This window comes from Dipodomys spectabilis, unplaced genomic scaffold, assembly GCF_019054845.1.
Source record: "Dipodomys spectabilis isolate Male_0828 unplaced genomic scaffold, ASM1905484v1 ptg000119l, whole genome shotgun sequence".
NCBI classification, from domain to species: domain Eukaryota; kingdom Metazoa; phylum Chordata; class Mammalia; order Rodentia; family Heteromyidae; genus Dipodomys; species Dipodomys spectabilis.
Window position 1 is genome coordinate 3,950,375 of NW_024870796.1, and position 18,309 is coordinate 3,968,683.

An 18,309-nucleotide genomic window follows, 5' to 3' on the forward strand; every position below is an offset into this window, starting at 1 on the left:
TTGAGCAGAAAAAGCCACAGGCTGATAACTAGGGTTAACATAATTGTAAGCAATGACTTGTAGTAGGCTGTATTTTCACATAACTGGTTCACTGTTAGCAACAGGGTCTCTGACATAATGGATTCCTAGTGGGAGTACCCAACTCTCATAAGTCAGTTGGCTCAGTTGTGAGTGGCAAGGTTAGAGTGACAGTTAAGAAAGTCTGACTTAGAATTATGGAAATAGTGTAATATTTGAAGGCACTAAATCCATTATGGATGGTGAATCCTGGCACTCTAATAGAAAGTCTCCTTTCAAATGTCCGTACCTGATCCAGTTTATAGACTCTAAATCTATTGATTAGAGAAACATTCAGATCTCCCCAAAGGATGGAGGCCATACAATCACAACAAATGTTTATTATACTGCCTTTCATAGCTCTCCCCCAATGAAGCTTGTAGCTATTTACTTAGCTAAGTATATATACTAAGAAAAAGAGAGTACAGAAATATTTTGTGGTGCCTGGGGTCTGGAACGGTGATATGGCTGGTATATCTCTGGTCTCACTATGTCTGCTATTTTCAATTTTCAGAGTGTGTTCACTGTAATCTTGCTGCTTATATGTACGTGTGCTTATATCAGATCCATGGCACCCAGTATCCTGGACAGAAATAAAACTGGACTGTTGGGAATATTTTGGAAGTGCGCCAGAACTGGTGAACGAAAGAGTTCCTATGTCTCAGTGTGCTGTATAGTGATGGCCTTCAGCATCTTCTTCATACAATAGTTTAGAAAAATGCCAGAATGTAATTACCATCAGATTTCAGTGTGAACAAGGACTTACCTATGGGAAATAATGGAAAGAATGTTAACCTTTTTATCTCTGAACACTGAATGAGATAAATTTCCAGATGCTTTTCCTCTATTTTTATGTTATTGGAACAATGTTCTAAATGCATTGTTAAGATGTAACCATTTAATACACAAAGAGTCTCACAGTCCGCAGTAATCAACCCCAGTACTGTCATTTTAATATTACATTCTGCAAATGCCATTCTGTTGTGTAAGACACTAATTTTTCCTAAGGTGTCCTTAAGGTACATAGTAGAAAACAAAATTTATACTCAAGTTCCTTTCAAATTCCTAAAAATGACAAATCTTTATGAAAGGAGTCCCTTTTTTGAATAGCCTTTTTTATTGAGAAAAAAATGGTCCACTTTTGTGTTGATAAGGGTTACATTCATATTTAATGATGTTTACTTTTCCTCTGTACACATCTCGATCATTAGCCAGTATGCCTCTACTTCTATCAACTTCTGTAGTTGATTACAGGTGTTAAAAGTATTTAAAATGAGCATATGCATTTCTTTTTTTTTTTTTTTTTTTGGCTCTGGTCGTGGGGCCTGAACTCTGGGCCTGGGCGCTGTCCCTCAGCTCTTCAGCTCAAGGCTAGCACTTTACTACTTGAGCTGTAGCGCCACTTCCAGCTTTTTCTGCTTATGTGGTGCTGAGGAATCGAACCCAGGGCCTCATGCATGCAAGGCAAGCACTCTACCACTGAGCCACCTTCCCAGCCCAGCATATGCATTTCTTAAGAAGAGAAATGAGATGTGATCTAAAGAAGTACCAAGAAGCTGTTTATATTTAACATTTAAAAAAAAGTTGAAAAAAATCAGTGAGTGTAGTAGCCTCTAAGGTCTGTGGTCAAGTATAGATGTCTTAAGCACAACTGTGACCAGTCATTCTGGGAAAAAGACAAACTTCATAAAATGAAAAGAGTAAAATACAATTGGAGAATAACAAAAAATATTTTGTGGACCATTGAACACAGGACTTGACTTAATATTGTTACCTGGGGACCTTTCATAGCACCATAACTCTTTTGATGGAATTGGGTGTGTATGGACAGAGTTCTTGGCCAGAACTTAGCTCATAGAAGGCTCCCACTCAGTGACATAATCAGATAAATATACTTGGTAATTAGCACAACCCTTACATTGGACCATTGGGCCTGTGCATTGAGAGCTTTCACTAAACAAAAATAAGTAGAAGTCTCCACAGTATTCCTCATCCTAGCAAAAATAATAAAGCAAGATCACATTCTAGGGACACCAGAAGAAGAAGCTAACACTTAGGGAACCTAAAGGGAGTCATTTTATTGACCAGAAAACCCCAGAAGATGCTAGGTGGCTACCAACAGTTCAACAAATTGTAGACTCAGTTTCAGCCAGTGTGCTTACTAGATGTAGTATCTTTTTTTTTTTTTTTTTTTGTCAGTCATGGGCTTGAACTCTGGGCCTGAGTGCAGTCCTTGAGCTCTTCAGCTCACAGCTAGTGCTCTGCCACTTGAGCCACAGTGCTACTTCCAGTTTTCTGGTGGTTTATTGGAGATAAGAGTTTCATGGACTTTCCTGCCTGGCCTGGTTTTGAATCTCCATTCTTAGATCTCAGCCTCCTGAGTAGCTAGGATTACAGGCATCAGCTACCAGCACCCAGCTAGATGTAGTATCTTTTCCACATTAGATTAATCTGACCTCAGTCATACAGTGTATGGCCACTAATTTGGCCACTAATTTCTTTTCACCCCTATCAGAAATCATTTTTATTCACCTGAGACAAGCAACAGTTTAAATTTCCAAGGCAAGATTAACTCTCCTACCCTATGAATTAATAGAGTTCTAAGTGATCCAGACCTTCTGGACCTCCTAAATACTCTATTGATCACTTTAGACCACTCAGATAATATCAGTGGCCATGTTAAAATACATACACTTAGGTATAGATAAGCCTTATGAACATTCAGAGGCTGGCATATCAGTAAACTTTTTAGGTATCAAGTCAAAAAATTTCCTATGAAATATAGGGTCAACTACTACATCTTGTACTTCTGATGGAAGCACAACTTTGGTGGGACTTTTGGGTTATGAATGTCACCTGTCACATATTTGGAAATATAACTCTGACCCATATACCTGTCAGTAATATAAGAGCCTGTCATGTTTGAGGGGTGCCCAAAGCAGGAAAGGGCTCTCTCATAGTTTCATCCTGCAGTACAAGTAGTTCTGTTATGTGAGCTCTATTAATCAGCAGATTCTGTGGTTTAAAAAGCATAGGCCATTGGAAAATAGTTTATTCATAGAGTCCTAGATAAAAGTCATATCACCTGTATTGGATATTTTTTTTAAATTTAATTTAATTTTATTTGTGAACATACTGTACAGAGGGGTTACAATTACATGGGCAGGATAATGCGTACATTTCTTACCAAGCATTGCAGCCTCCTCCTTTGGTTTACCCTTCACATCCCTTCCCAGCCTCCCCCCTACCTGTATTGGATATTATATACACCTTTTGAAAAATAGCTCCTGACATATATGCAAGCCCTTGTAGATCTGGAGGGCCTGATGAGATGAACATGTGGCAAGAACTACCCATAGTAAGTTGGGTTTTGGTAGGCCTACTAAGCTTATGGTTAGGTGAGCCTAGCAATCATTCATTATAACATGGAAGTGGTACATCTGAATCAGTCCAGTGGGATTGGAGGCACAAGTGAGCCTTGCAAGCAGGTAACCTTGTGTCAACTGCCTCCATGGCACCAAAACCTTTCGCCCAGCTCACACCTATGATTGCATGGGTGATCCCATGGAATGTTGGGTGTTAATATGCTCACAAAATGATCCAGACACAATACTGTACACCAAGGAGATCAACAGGCTACTTGATTTCTAGTTGACTGCCTTAGTTCTCTTACTTGCCAATGAGTCATGTTTATGAGAGTAAACATACATTCCAGGTATTGCTTTGCCGTTTTTTTTCCGGGAGGATCCGGCCAGCATTGCTATCCTAAGGGCTTTTAGAATTTTTGATGTGCCAAAATGGGATCCTCCATATAAACATCATGTCAGATCAAGAGATCTACTTTACAACAAAGATGACAGAAGGGTAGGGCCATGGCCATAGGATTTATTGGTTATATCAGTAATGTTCTACTCAGTGCCGTCACTCTGATAGAGTGTTGGGCAATAGCCTGTTGAAGGAATAATTGAAGCACCTTGGTGGTATTTTGCAAGATTGTGAGCTGTCCTTAGGACACAGCTTTCAAATGTACCACTTCAATTTTATTATGAATTGTTACAGGGCTTACCTGACCTTACAGCTTAGTGAGTCTGACAAAACAAGTTTATCATGGATAGTTTTGCTGCACAGTCATTCCATTAGGTCATCTAGTTTTCCCACGTGCACACGCACGTGTATGTAGCTGTTTCTTCAAAGGTATAATTTCTAATACAGCTGTATTCTAATAGATATAATTCAAATAACTTGGAACCAAGACATAAAAAGTGGCTCCTTTTGTCCTCAGTGGCCTATTTGGAAAATTTGTGCTTTCCATTCCTGCCACTGGGCTGTGGGCTATGGGCTTATAAGCATTTCAATCAGGATCCTAAGCAAGAATCCCATTAGACCACATAGAAGGTTGTTGTCAGTTATTTCCACCTCCTTATATCCAGGGACCAGAAGAATGGAGAAGAGCTATGATCTTGTCATTGTATTTAGGCCTGATCATCAGGAGGTCAGACTACATAATAGGAGTGAGGAGGAATACATTTGCTTCCAGGTGAACTGCTTCAATGCTCGTTTGGTGCCCTGTCCTCCTATTTCACAGTAAGTTGACAAGTGTGGCAACTTCAGCATGAGATGGCATCAGACCATGCTACCAAGTAAGGTCCTCGGATGAGCACAGGTGCTAACCAAGAGTGAGGAAGAGTTTGGAACAGAAGAGGTGATTAAGTATCAGTCGTGGACTGCAGATCAGCTACAACAACAATGACTTTAGTCATCACTAACCTTCCCTTTCCAAGAAAACCCCACTGGAATCATGGGTGTGCTAGTGGTAACTACAAGTTTGTGAAAGATCATTGCTGAATTTTTTAGCAGCCTGTTTTTAAACCACTGGTCGCTTAAAACCAATGGTAATGAGAGGATTTATACCATGACATATCCTGTCATCCCATTGACCATGGGGATTCCAGACTGCTGTCTCTTCTGGGCACTTCCCATTGTGCCATTTCCCACAGGGTCTATACTCAGTGATCATACCTTTTGCAAGACAAATATATCCCCTAGGCTAAGAGCAGGTGGCTCAGGAAGGGTGCAGGCCTGCAGGCCTTTCCCTCTCCCACAAGGCTAGGAGAGGAGGAAGAAATGAGATTGGATTGATTCTTGTGTTTGACTCTAGGGACCATGAGAGCCACAATTTTGGTGGGACTCATGGGGCTGAGAGGATTGTCACTCTGGAAAGAAATGTTCTAAGAATCCCTTAAAGTCTTGATCATAGTACTATTGTTATGTCATTTCTGACTTGAGAATGCTGTTCCAGCAGCAGTTGTTGCTTCCTTGGCCTCCCCTTCCAGCATATGATCTCACCCTGGCTGGAGGAAAATGCTAGGGCAGGAACCAAGATCTCCTTCTGGAGAGAGCTTGGGGCTGCCCCAGCCTCTGTGCTGAAGGAAGTGTGACACATTGCCAAAGAGCTGGGCTTCCCTCCCTTGTGCCGCTTCTGTTGAGATGCTTACTAAGTCCGTTAAGTGGGAAAAAGAGCAGGCTGAAACTGGGCGCTGGTGGCTCATGCCTGTAATCCTAGCTACTCAGGAGGTTAAGATATGAGAATCACGGTTTGAAGCCAGTCTGGACAGAAAAGTCCATGAGATTCTTTATCTCCAATAAACTACTCAGAAAAAGCCAGGAGTGGCACTGTGGATCAAGTGGTAGAGTGCTAGTCTTGAGCACAAAGAGGCTCAGGGACAGTACCCAGGCCCTGAGTTTAAGCCCCAGGACTGGCAGGGAAAAAAAAAAGAGCAGATTGCTGTGCCAGTGTTGGCTTTCTGGTGCCATTGGTAAGGATCAAGGGCACCTACCTGTCTCATCTTTAATATTCTATTGTTGGTAAGGATTATAATAGCAACATTCCTAGCTGTGTCCTGAGTACCTTGCTTGGTATAGTCTACCAATGGCTGGCCTTGAACTGGAATCCTCTTGTCTCTACCTTCCAAGTAGTTGCATTTTAGGAATGTACCATGTCCAGCAAGAGGCTCACATTTATCAGACTTTAGATATAGCCACTCCTAGCACTTACATGGTGAGGAGCCCTCTAAAGACCTGAGGGATAGGCAGTAGTTCCTCAGCATTTCCGGAGGAGCAGATGACAGTGCATCACATGGCTTAGAAGTTGGGTAGGCACACCCCAGAGTGGGTGCTGAGGAGAACATACTGAATGGAGGAAACTTCTCTACCTCCCATTGGACATTAGTCTACCTTGCTGAGCTGTTAGCCATCTAACAGATGTCGCCATCCAGTAGATGTTGGCTGGGGTGCATTCTGGGCTGGCCAGGGCCTCTGCATAGGACAAAAAGAAGCACGTCACAGTTCTTCAGGCCCTCTTAGAAAGTTCAGAGGCCAGAGTCTATGGCCAGTCCATCACACAGCTCTGAAAGTCATACTCACGTCAGGGAACCCTTCATGGTCCCATTATGTCTCCCCAAAAAGGAGAAGTTGGAATTAGAGGCAGCTCCTGACAGCCATGACAGCTTGTTGATGTTCATGTTTTACTATAGTCACCAAGACCCATTCCCCAAGGCAGGCCCCATGACTCTGAGCCAGCTGTATATTGACCTGGGACTCAGTCACTTTGGATTTGTTTCCCAACACTTGAGTTTTCAGAATGCTAATCATTGGGAAAGAGTGGACATATAGAGAAGAATTTCTAATGATGATGAGGATATTTAGGAAGCAGGCTTAGATCACAGGAAGGGAAAGGAGAGATCTGCTTTTAAGTAGATAAGCAGTGTTTGCACAGGGCAGCAAAGCCAATAATATAAAGTGTTTCTTGGAAAAGTGTTTGGCAGTACCTGTTAAAGCTAAAATGTATATATCTTGTGACCTAACAATTCCATACCATTATCAGTATTTCCAATAGAAATGCAAACAATTTTGACCAAAACTTGAGTATAAAATACCAAAAGCAGGGCTGGGAAGGTGGCTCAATGGTAGAGTGCTTGCCCATTCCTCAGTATCACATAAACAGAAAAAGCTGGAAGTGGCACTGTGGCTCAAGTGGTAAAGTGCTAGCCCTGAGCTGAAGACCTGAGGGACAGTGCCCAGGCCCAGAGTTCAGGCCCCAGGACTGACCAAAAAAAAAAAAAAAATCCAAAGCAGTCTTATTAATATTAGTAAAAAAAAAAACCACACAAACAAACAAACCAGTGGCATCCTAACTGTCCATCAGCCTAGCAAACACATGACTCCAAGTTCAATTTCCAGTACAATGGAAATTAAGAAAATGATTAAAGAAAAATTGTAAATTGCCCATTTTATTGTACAAGGACAATTTGTTAAAAAAAAAAAAAAAGTCCTCCTTCCATCCCCAGAAGAGCAGCAGGCTCTAGGCAATGCTGCTAGCTTCCCTGGGCGAGGTCCAAGTGGCATGTTGAGGGCAGGGCCTGGGCAGTTTGTGCTGATCTTCCCTTGAAGTTGAGCAAACAAAAAGGGAGAAAGGTTCTCAATTAATCATCTCTCAGGTTGAAAGAGCAGGTCTGGGCTGGCGATAACATCAGTGGCAGCAACATGAAACTGTTTCACTGCTCTTATCTCAAACCACAGTGAAAAATAACTGTGAAGCTGCAGCTTTCCTGGTAGTGTAGCTAAGGGCTCTGCACAGGAGGGAAATCTTTCAGTCATTTCTGAGGACCAAGCCTGTGCCCAAAAGCTCTTCTGAAGACCTGGAAAGAGGGCTTCTGTGGAGGGGGTCTGTCTAGCTTACCTCCTGTGTGGTCCTCAGAAAGTCCCACCCTCTCTGGGCCTTAAGGACTGCTTTAAAGGTGGGGAGCTTCCAGAAAAACAGAAAGCCCAATGACTTTGTCCCCTCCAGTGCTAACCCAGGGGGGCTGTCTACTTGCTCTGTTTTCTGTAGACCTGATTGCTGTGAGCGTCTTCTTGAACCTTTTTATGTTGGGGTAGATTTGAGGCCATGACCCCTCATTCCCGCCATGTTTCACTGTTAAGAAAGCTGAAGCCAGAGAAGTAAGTGCCAAGTTTCCTAACTGTAAAGCTCAGGTAGCTGTAGAAAGTTCCAGGGCAAGAGCTTCAGGTCTGACATAACCAGCTATATGCCTTCCTCAGCTTGCTCAGAGGCTGAGTAGGTGTAGTATGTGCAGTCCCCACATGCCTGCCTGCCACTTCACTCATGCAGATCTGAATTACCAAGCACAGGTATGTGCAGGAACGGGAAGGAGAGTGGACCCAGGAACACAGTGAACCTGGCCTCTGTCCCCATCCCACCCACTTGGAGGTGTATACAAGAGGCTAGACTGGAAGCCAATTTATGACTCTGTGCAGAGTATTAGGCTATTAACAAGTGAAGCTGAAGATGCCTAGACCCATCTCACCCACTTTCCAGGCACACACAGAGCTTTCTTGCTGCTTGTTGGAAGGGAGAAATGGGCCTCTTCTGTAGGAACTATGCATTGTTGCCTGATCACTACTGTCTTGACTGAACAAATGATGTTGGAAATCAGTTGATGCACCACAGCGCCCACTGAGAACCACATTCATTTAGCTGACTTCAGGGATGCAAAATTTTCTCTGAACATTTATACCTAATGATGTCCTCTGACCTAGAAATAACTTCTCTCCACAGAGAGAGCCATCAGAAAAAATCACCCACTGGACCACTCCAATACCACCCCACACAGGGTAAGCCCAGAATAGGTGCATTGGAGAACTTTCATGACTGCCTTTCCAAATTGCTACGTTAGCTCTGTGTCTATCTCTTGGTCTGACAGATCAGCCATTCCTGTGGGTGAAGTGTCTTTCTTTTGTGACCTCTCTGGATATGAGTCCTGAGTCAAAGGACAAAGCCACACAGGTCCTGGAAGAAAGTACATGGTATTGCCCATGGCTGATGCGATCTCAAGGCATAGTGTGAAAGAGGCCTACACATCTGTCTTTATGTGTTTTAGATTCCTAGTTCCCACCTTAATAGTACTGATTTTTGTGAGAAAGGGTCATTCAGGAGGCAGGAGGTGATAGAGTTGAGAAGGTGCCTGAGAAGTAGGGACTATTCCACTATCCTGGGAAGTGTTGATACTGAGTGAACCTGTCTCCTCAGGCAGCCAGCCCTGCTCTCCCTCCTGGGCTAACAATAGGCCCAGCGAACTCAAGAAGTATGTCCTCAGGGCCAAGTCTACCCATGGAAACCTGCTATGGAAGTGATAGTTTGGGTCTGTTCACTGATCCCTCAAAGAAAGGGAGTATCCAGGGCCTAGCCAATTGAGGAGGTCAAGGTCATGTTTGAGCCCAACGGTCTATCTTAGAATTCCAGCCTTTCAATATACCTGTACCTTTTTAGATCCAGTGCTAACAGAAATTCAGGAAGCTGTGGGCTCCAGTCTGCCCTGAAGCATGATATCCACATGGGTCCAGCCCAGTAGCCTCTCTGACACTATATCCAGAGCGAAGCCTTTTTTGGAGGTAAAACTAGATCACATAGAAAACTCAAGTGTCCCCACTGATAGCTTTTCATAGATGGCTGCTTGACCTTGACTAAGGCTTAATTAAAGCTGCCATGGAGATGCGGACTGTCATTTTGAGTAGTACATCCATCTTCCCACCTGTTCCCTGTTCACCAGCAGAGATACCAGAAGTGCTCTGTCAGCTTCTCTGACCACAGTTTCTCCAGCATTGAGCCAGATGTTCTGAGGCTCTGCATCTTGACAAAGGCTGACCCTAGGCTATGATCTATATTTGCCTCTGGGGCTGTTGGCTGAGAGACTGAGGAACCTCTGCTGTCCTGAATGTGACAGAGACATACAGTCCTAACCCTCTACTGTCAGATGCTTCCGGCTTTAGGATCTCATGTTTAGGGAGTCTCAGGCTCACTGAGTCTAAGGCAGTAAAATGATAGGTTTTTCCACGAGGTATCACAACAGCCTTCTCCAAACTCTACCCATTACAAAGGCCTGGCCCAAGGAATTCTAAGCATCATGCATGCAATGTACCAAAGGGACAAGAGTGCATAGCCTTCAGTGACTGGGCCATGGACTTTCTCCAGGCTGAAACTGCTCTTGGTCCTACCCCAGAGCACCTCCGACTGATCCAGAGCAACAAGACTTCCTTCTGTGTTCTGAGGTCACTGAATAACTGCTCAGTCACACTCACTGACCTGAAGCCTGATGTGGCTTCTCAAGGAAATAGCAAAGCTCTAGGATCTAGGGATCCTAGAGCAAGGGATGAAGATGTGCATCTGGGGTTGGCGTGTACTTGTTGCAGCACTATCCATCTGAAGCTTTATATCTGGACAAAGCCTGTCATCAGGCAGACATTGAAGGTTCCTGACAGCCTGGTCTGGACCAACTTGTATTTGCAAGTATGATATCTAGGTCTTTATCTGTCCTCCTCTGTGGAAGAAGCTTGTGGTAGGTTGTAGGAAGTGGTCTAGATTGTGGAGGAATCCCGGGCATCCCCAGTAAGTTGTTCAAATGGTTAGAGTAGAGGTTATAATTAAGGTTGGAGGTTGGAGCTTAGCAGCCCCATCTACCACCACTGCAGGATCTGAGTAACTGTGCATTTGCCTCAAGCAGGGGCCTAGTGCTCTGTGTGTGTGTGGGGGGGGGGGGGCAGGGAGTATAATGGTAAGAGACACACTGTCACACCACAGACTTTCTAAAAGGTCAAGGAAGGGGACTTTCAGTTTAGATAACCCTTTGTTGATGACAGATGGAGCAAGGGGCTAGAGGATGTCCCTGGGTTCTGTGAACACCCCTCCTGCACAAGTCCCACACTATACTCAGTCCTCTAGGGGTGACCTGAAAGCCCCTGCTCTGAGTCCTTTACTGAGACTGACATTTCTGGTTCTAAACTGAGCCCAAAGGGTGGGTGAGGACAGATTATGGTTAGAGCTCCCCAGGAACTTCAGCTAAGAGCAAAGAGAAGTTTTGAGCTGTGTTTGGTGCTTCGGGGAGGGGAACTGGGAAAGATCCAACAGAGTTCTGGAGGAGGGAGTCAGGCAGGATGGAACTCCTCTTGTGTGCCCAAGGCCGGAGATGTAGCAAGGGAAAGATGGGGTGGATCCCTACCAGCCCCCTCAAGGCCAAAGACCTCTCCAAGAAGACCCTTGGGCCTCCAGGTCAGAAGATTGCTAGAACCCCCTCTCTTTCTTTCTTAGCCCATGGGGCCCCAGCTAATTTGTCAGCCACATATGTCCTCAGGTACCACTCTCAGGTACCCACCTAACCTGACAGCCTTGTCTTCAGCAAACTCAACCCCCACCCCCCAGACAGTAAAGTATTTTCCAAGTCTTCTCCAATCATTACCTGCATCTCTATTTTTAGGAAAAGACAGAGCCCCAAAGACTTCCCATTGATCTTCTGGCCTGATTTCCATCCTTCTATGGATGTGATGATACTTTTTTTTAAACTTTTTTTTTATTGTGAAAATACTGTGCAGAGGGGTTACAATTACATGAGAAAGGTAATGAGTACATTTCTTATCAGCATTATTGCCTCCTCCTTTGTTTCCCTTTACTATCCCTGCCCTCCCGTCTTCCCCCCTGTCCACTCCCCCCCAGCCAAAGTTGTAAAGTTCGTTTTCGACATAACGACTTGTATGTCTCATCATTGCAATGGATCCACCTGTATCCCTATTTAAACAATTTGTTTTTTCCCTTCCCCTCCACAAATTATACCAACATCAAATACAGTGAAAACAGGGGGGGGGGACAGACATAACAAAGCAACAAAAAATCATCTTATAAATATGTAGAAACAGTAGCAAGAAAGAAAAACCATTTGAGTCCTTATCTTGGTGTTCATTTCTTCTAACATCAACTTATCTGACCATTTCTGCTTGTCTCAGACATGTACTAGTTATTGCAAATAAGGAAAACCATGGGACCTATCTTTCTTTGTGCCTGGCTTACTTCACTTAATATAATTTTTTCCAAGTCTTTCCATTTCCTAACAAATGGGTCAATGTCATTCTTTCTGATGGAGGCATAGAATTCCATTGTGTATATATGCCACATTTTCTTGATCCATTCATCTACTGAGGGGCATCTGGGTTGGTTCCATATCTTAGCTATGGTAAATAATGCTGCAATAAACATAGTTGTGCTGGTAGCTTTAGTATGGTCTTGTTTGTGATCATTTGGGTAAATGCCCCAAAGTGGAATTGCTAGGTCATAGTCTTTTGAGGAACCTCCATACTACTTTCCAAAGTGGTTGAACAAGTTTATACTCCCACCAACCATGCAGTAGGGTTCCTTGAACTTGGAGAAATCACTTTGCTCAATAGGACAGCTCTTGGACTGTGTTGGCTAAATAAGAAACATGTTAAGCACATGTTAAACTCTTTTTTTTTGGGGGGGGGTCCGGTTGTGGGGCCTGAACTCTGGGCCTGGGCACTGTCCCTCAGCTCTTCAGCTCAAGGCTAGCACTCTACCACTTGAGCCACAGCGCCACTTCCGGCTTTTTTCTTTTTGCTTATGTGGTGCTGAGGAGTCAAACTCAGGGCCTCAGGCATGCAAGGCAAGCACTCTACCACTGAGCCACCTTCCCAGCCCATAAACTCTTATAAAAAGTAAATTACAAATAAGCCGGGCACTGCTGGCTCACGCCTGTAATCCTAATTACTCCAGAGTCTGAGATCTGAGGATCACAGTTCAAAACAAGTCCAGGCAGAAAAGCCCATGAGACTCTTTATCTCCAAATAACCACCAGAAAACTGGAAGTGGCATTATAGTTCAAGTGGTAGAGTGCTAGCTTTAAACTGAAGAGCTCAGGAGCAGCGCACAGGCCCAGAGTTCAAGCTCCATGACTGACAAAAAAAAAAGTAAACACAAATAAACCTTCTACCTCCCAGCTAGATCTGGGGAGTTGGGTAACCCTTAGAGGTTTTCTCCCCTTCACTCCTCTTCATGAACAGAACAAGAGCAATGGAGGCCACCTGGAAAAAGTGTGGCCCAGAGTCAGAGGACCATCGACAGCCACCAGAGGAAGCCAGCAGGGTTTAGGCAAATCCCATAGCTTTTCAGGACCAGGTCATCAGTACAATAGGGTGGGAGTACCCAGTGGGCCCTGCAAGCTAGGGGCAAAGGGAAAGAACAACTCAGTCATTTCCCCAGACATGCTCTCCTATACTGCAGCCCATCCCCACATCATGGACTCTAATGAAGCTTCTCATAGCAGAAGAGGCCCCAAGTATACAACAAACTGGCCCAGACTGGCTGCCCAGTGAATGGAGAATCGGCACTGAGAGGCCCTCCCCTTCAGCCCATGGCCAGCCTGTGTTAATTTGACTCAGACCTGCTCTACACTGACCATAGGAGGTGAGGGAGGTGGCTAAGAACACACAGCACTACCCTTAAATGTACAGGTGAATGTACAGTCCTCCTCTGCCCATCCTCCATCCCCTGTCATGAGTGGATTGCTTTGAGCTTTGAGACAATCCCCCCCACCCCCACCCCCCCCCCAGCAAAAAAAAAAGTTGTTTGCATGGTCCAAGAATATTCCTTGAAGCCTCACAGGTGGCCATATGAAGCACTTTGTCCCCACTGGGCCCTGGCTATGTTGCAGGGTAATGAAGCCCCAGGTTGCCCTAACAGCAAATAGCCACTTACTTCCAGCTTTGTGCAAATTTCTGTGGGCTCCTTCATGTCCTTACAAAACCCTTGTTATGTGTGGATTCTGTTTGTTGTATTTTTCTGAAATATTCTTCAGAGTGGAGGTGGTGCAGGAAAATTGGTAAACCTATAGCAATTGTGGAGGTACATAGCAATATTAGTATCAGCTGACCCCTCACCTCATCCATCCCTGGTCACTCTGTCCTGATGGAGCCCTGGACTAGTGGCACTGCAGTAGAGACAGTGGGTATCTTGCCACTCCTACATACTCCCCGGGGAGGTTCAGGATTGCCCTTAGGGAAGTAGTCAGAGGAACTGGCAAAGCTCATCTATTGGCTGAGCTGGAGGTTCTGCCCTCAAGTTCTCAAAGTCTCCAGCATCCCTCGTTCTCATCGTTCAGAGATTGCTGAGGCAAACGCTCTCTCCCTGTTTGAATGTGATCAGAAAGAGGCAAGGGAGTAGGTGTTCTTTACCTCACTGGTGTTCTGGGGTCTGCTAAAGTCACCCTTCAAGCAAGAGAATTTGGTCAGAAGCATGAAGTGCCACAGGCACTTCATCATAGAGTGAGGTATGATTTTTCTGGAAAGCCACAGTAGCTACCTTTATCTGGACAGAATAGCTTTCTGATCCCAGAGCACAAGACCCAGGAGCACATACTACTCAATAGGGTTGTCAGCCACTTAAATGTAGACTTGACAGAATTTCTTTGGGAAGAGGGTAAGGGTCTAAGGAAATGCAAACCTCTTGTCAGTCTATGGCTTCCAAGGAAGACAGAGAGGACCTTATCACTGGGCAAAATGTGCTTTTCAAGCATTATCAATGACCATCCCAGTATGGATCCTTGTCTGTGCTGAAACTTAGGCTTACTGTAAGACTACTTGTGATCATATGTGGAGTGGTAACCTTCCTGCCTGAGTGGGTCAGGTGTCTGGCTAGAATTGGAGCTGTCTGCAGTTGCACTCTGGAGCAGAGGTGGTCTAGGGATGGTAGGTACACTTGTTCAGTGTACAACTTCTGAGTGCCATCTGCCCCCAGCCCACCTGTATGAAGAAAGGTATGGGAACACATTTCCTCAGAGTTCCCAGAAGGGACACAGGGGAAGAGATTCAGAATACAGCTTTCAGCTTGCCTGTCAAGCAAGGAGGAAAGAGCACTTCTTTTCTCTCTCAGCCCAAAGGCAGTAGATTTAGGGAGAAAGCATGTATTAGATTAAAACGTCATCTAAAAATAGAAACCATTTCAGAAATATGCTACCCTACAGTCATGTTCCAGCATACTCTGGACTTATATACTGCCTCTAAAAGATTAAGATCACCTATTTTGGGGAAAGTTGGGTAAATTTGCTGAGCTCTGACCCCTGTGGTTTAGTTTCTTTTTCCCTGAACAGCTGTCTGTTTGCTGATTTACCTTGAGAGTTGTTGAAGCTCTGAGCATAAGGGGTTTTGCCTAACACCAGGGCAGGCCTATTCAGACATCTACCAGTCAATACCAGCAGCCCCAGGCTGCCCAAGGAAGGATGATGGTTCTTCTCTAGGGCAAGATTTCCTCAATTGGTTGCTTGGACTTTCAAGTGAACCTGAAACTCACTTTCTGGGGTGGGAGCCCTTGAGTTGCACCCAACTTCCACTCTTGTCTCCCTTTGGCTCTGGCAGCGTTGCCCATCAACAATACAGGACACCACGGGACCCTCAGTTCTCCCTTCCCCCTCCCTGCTTCTTCCCCTCTGAAAATAAGCCAGAAAACTGCACAAATCAAAGAATACTTGAAATAATTTATTATTACAGTAAAACATCTTAAATAAATACAGACCACACAATTAAATAAATAAATATAAATATAAATATATAAATAAATATTACTATAAAATAACCTCCCACTCTACCGTCATGTCCATATTAGGGACATGTATGGTCCAGGGCAGGTCCATGCCATCCCCCTATCCTCCCTTAGTGTGGCTGTGGCCCAGCCATTGGTCCCTCTAAGACAGAAATCATGAGTTGTGGCTCATTTGGGGAGAGAAAGCAGCAGTCTGTGAGGTTGCATGTTGGGCTGGATGGGCTGCCTTACTTCTGGACTCAGTCCCAGCAGTCAAAGGGGATGTCAAACAGAAAGCCCTTCAGGTTCTCTTTGAAATATTTGAAGGTTATAAACTGGGTCATACAGGAAGTTTCCTTAAGAAAAAATAAAAGAAAAAAAAAAACAGAACAAAACACTTAAGTCCAAGTGGATGGATAACATAGAGAAGCAGCAGTACATTTCTTTGTAGCCTTTGAGAACTCAGAGGACAGAAAGCCCATTGGGGTGTGTGTGTGTGTGTGAAGTGACAGTGGCTATACTGTCCTGAGACAATCTAAGGCCATCTTTCTCCCAGCCCCCAGAAGGCCATGGATTTCACTTTCTTCCTGGAGAAAGAAAGAGGGGTTTGAGACCTTTGTCCATTCCAGGGGCCCCTTTCTTGCTTTTATGCCATCTAGGCACCCCATGGGAAAGTCCTGACAGGAGGTGATGCTTCCTTTGGACTTCAGGCAGGCCCTGAGTTTCCTGGGATTTGCCTCAGCTCTGATCTCATTGGTGAGAATGACCAGAATAACAAGGATGGCAGCAGTTCCTGCTTAGAGAGCATTGTGAGCTTCAGAGCTCTGCAGTGTTAAATTCTTAAGGCTGGGAAAGGGGTTGGAGGTTTCTCCATTCTGCTGCTCATTATTACATATCATAACAAAGCTACTTTTCCTGGTCCTGAGCAGCTACAGCCAGGAGTTTCTCTCCTCACCAAGTCCCTACGCTTCCAGGCTATTACCTTCCTGCTTGGGGCTCGGCTGTGGGCACTCACCGGGGTTGGGGGACAGTGGTGCTTGTAGTGGCTGGCAATCATCGTCAAAGGGCCTTTGAGCTTGGTGAGGCTGCCGCGCAGACCCTGCTTGTACAGCTCCAGGCGAGTCTGCAGGCATGTTGGCTCCTATAGGAAGTATTCATGATCCACTTAGCAGAGAACAGGTGTCCTCAGTGGGCATCAGCTACCCTTCCAATCTTCTCTTCTGCTCCCATTACCTGTCCCCCAAGAGTAAGGCCACAAAGAGACACAGCCTGATTCCTGACTAGACTGAGGCTGGGTCTGGTCATACGCTTTAATCTGACTAACATAAGCATTCAGCTGTTCTCTGCCTGTCTCAGGATGCCCTAAGCTGGCATAGACACATTCCCTTAGCCTGGTACCTGGAGAAGGTTCCCATGTTAAAAAAAAAAAAAAAAGCCAGGCACTAGTGGCTTATACCTGCAATCCTAGCTATTAAGGAGGCTGAGATCTTCAAAGCCAGCCGGGGCAGGAAAGCCTGTGAGACTTTTTATCTCCAAATAACCACCAGAAACCAGAAATGATACTCTGGCTCAAGTGGTAGAGCACTTACCTTGAGCTGAAGAGCTGAGGGACAGCACCCAGGCCGAAGAGTTCAAGCCCCACGACACACACACACACACACACACACACACACACACACACACACACACACACACACACACACACACACACACACACACACACACACACACACACACACACACACACACACACACACACACACACACACACACACACACACACACACACACACACACACACACACACACCACTTTACTATTCTAGGAGAAGGGACTAAGCAGGGTACCTGTCCTCTACTTCATGAGTAAGCATTGTTCCTGAAGCCCCTCTAGGCCCCTCTATAGCCAGCATCCTGTCTCCATGGGGCTTGGTCTCAGAGCATGAGTATCCTCAAGTCCCCAGGCCCCTCTTATCAAGTGACTTGCTAACTTCAAGCCTTTGAATGCACTATGTCTATCCTTGGCGGCTGAGCTGATAAAGGAATCCACGTGACTGCCACAGTGGCCTCTTGAGCACCCAGATACCACCTCTCTCTTCCTGGCAGCCAGTTGATTGGAAAGAAAGTGGATAGCCCTATGAGGGTCCAGGGCAGAGGCATCTGGAAAAGGTGTTTAAAGAGGAACATCTTACCTGAGGGTCAAACTCTTCAGAGACCACTTGTACTGTTTCATTCTGTAGGAAGGAAAATGTCATGTTATCAGAGTGACAAGCAGGGCCAATTTGGTGACCAAGACACAGCCCACATTACCACCCTCACTCACCATCACAGCAGGCATGTCATTACTGTGGTTCAGGAGGCTCAGGGCTTCCTTGATGGCATCTACATGCTTCCAGGGCCGGGTGACAGGACTGGGCGGGTGGGTGGGTGCAGAGATGCTGCAGACCACAGTGCCCAATAGAAGCAAGTTCTGCAGCCACATCCTCCTGAGGACTTTAGCCTTTCTCTCTGACTACTGGGCTCACTGGCAAAAAGGCTCTTATATACACAGTTAGAGGAAATGATTAATGATGACCACAAAACTCCAGAGAGGCGGGGGAACTACCTGAACTACGGAATCTCCTGGCCCTTATCAGCTGCATATGGGAACGGTGAGCCTTTCTCCCTAGGTGGTCAGGTTCAGGGGTTTTCATTAATGGGCCCTTCTTTCCAAGAACTAGCTAGCATCTCACCTGCCTTTCTTTCTTGAAAGAAAGGGTGTTCTCTAGCCTTGCTGGTGCAGTCTGACCTAGCCCTAGGCTACTCCCTCCTTTTTGAGCAGCCTTGGGCATACCTTGGATTTCC

The 18,309-nt window shown here is 45.2% G+C and overlaps 2 protein-coding genes across 2 annotated transcripts; one reads left to right on the forward strand and one right to left on the reverse strand.

Moving 5' to 3' along the window:
• Window positions 1-531: 531 nt before the first annotated feature.
• Window positions 532-899, forward strand: LOC122115444 (protein kish-A-like). Its single transcript, XM_042688930.1, has one exon. The coding sequence runs from the start codon at window positions 548-550 to the stop codon at window positions 764-766; it is 219 nt and encodes a 72-aa protein (XP_042544864.1). The 5' UTR covers window positions 532-547; the 3' UTR covers window positions 767-899.
• Window positions 900-15,726: 14,827 nt separating this feature from the next.
• Window positions 15,727-17,947, reverse strand: Csf2 (colony stimulating factor 2). The gene is made up of 4 exons (XM_042688988.1): window positions 17,789-17,947; window positions 17,658-17,699; window positions 16,482-16,607; window positions 15,727-15,822 (listed from the first exon to the last, which is right to left on the reverse strand). Exons 1-4 carry the CDS (start codon window positions 17,945-17,947, stop codon window positions 15,727-15,729), a joined length of 423 nt encoding a protein of 140 aa, XP_042544922.1.
• Between the last annotated feature and the right edge of the window lie 362 nt (window positions 17,948-18,309).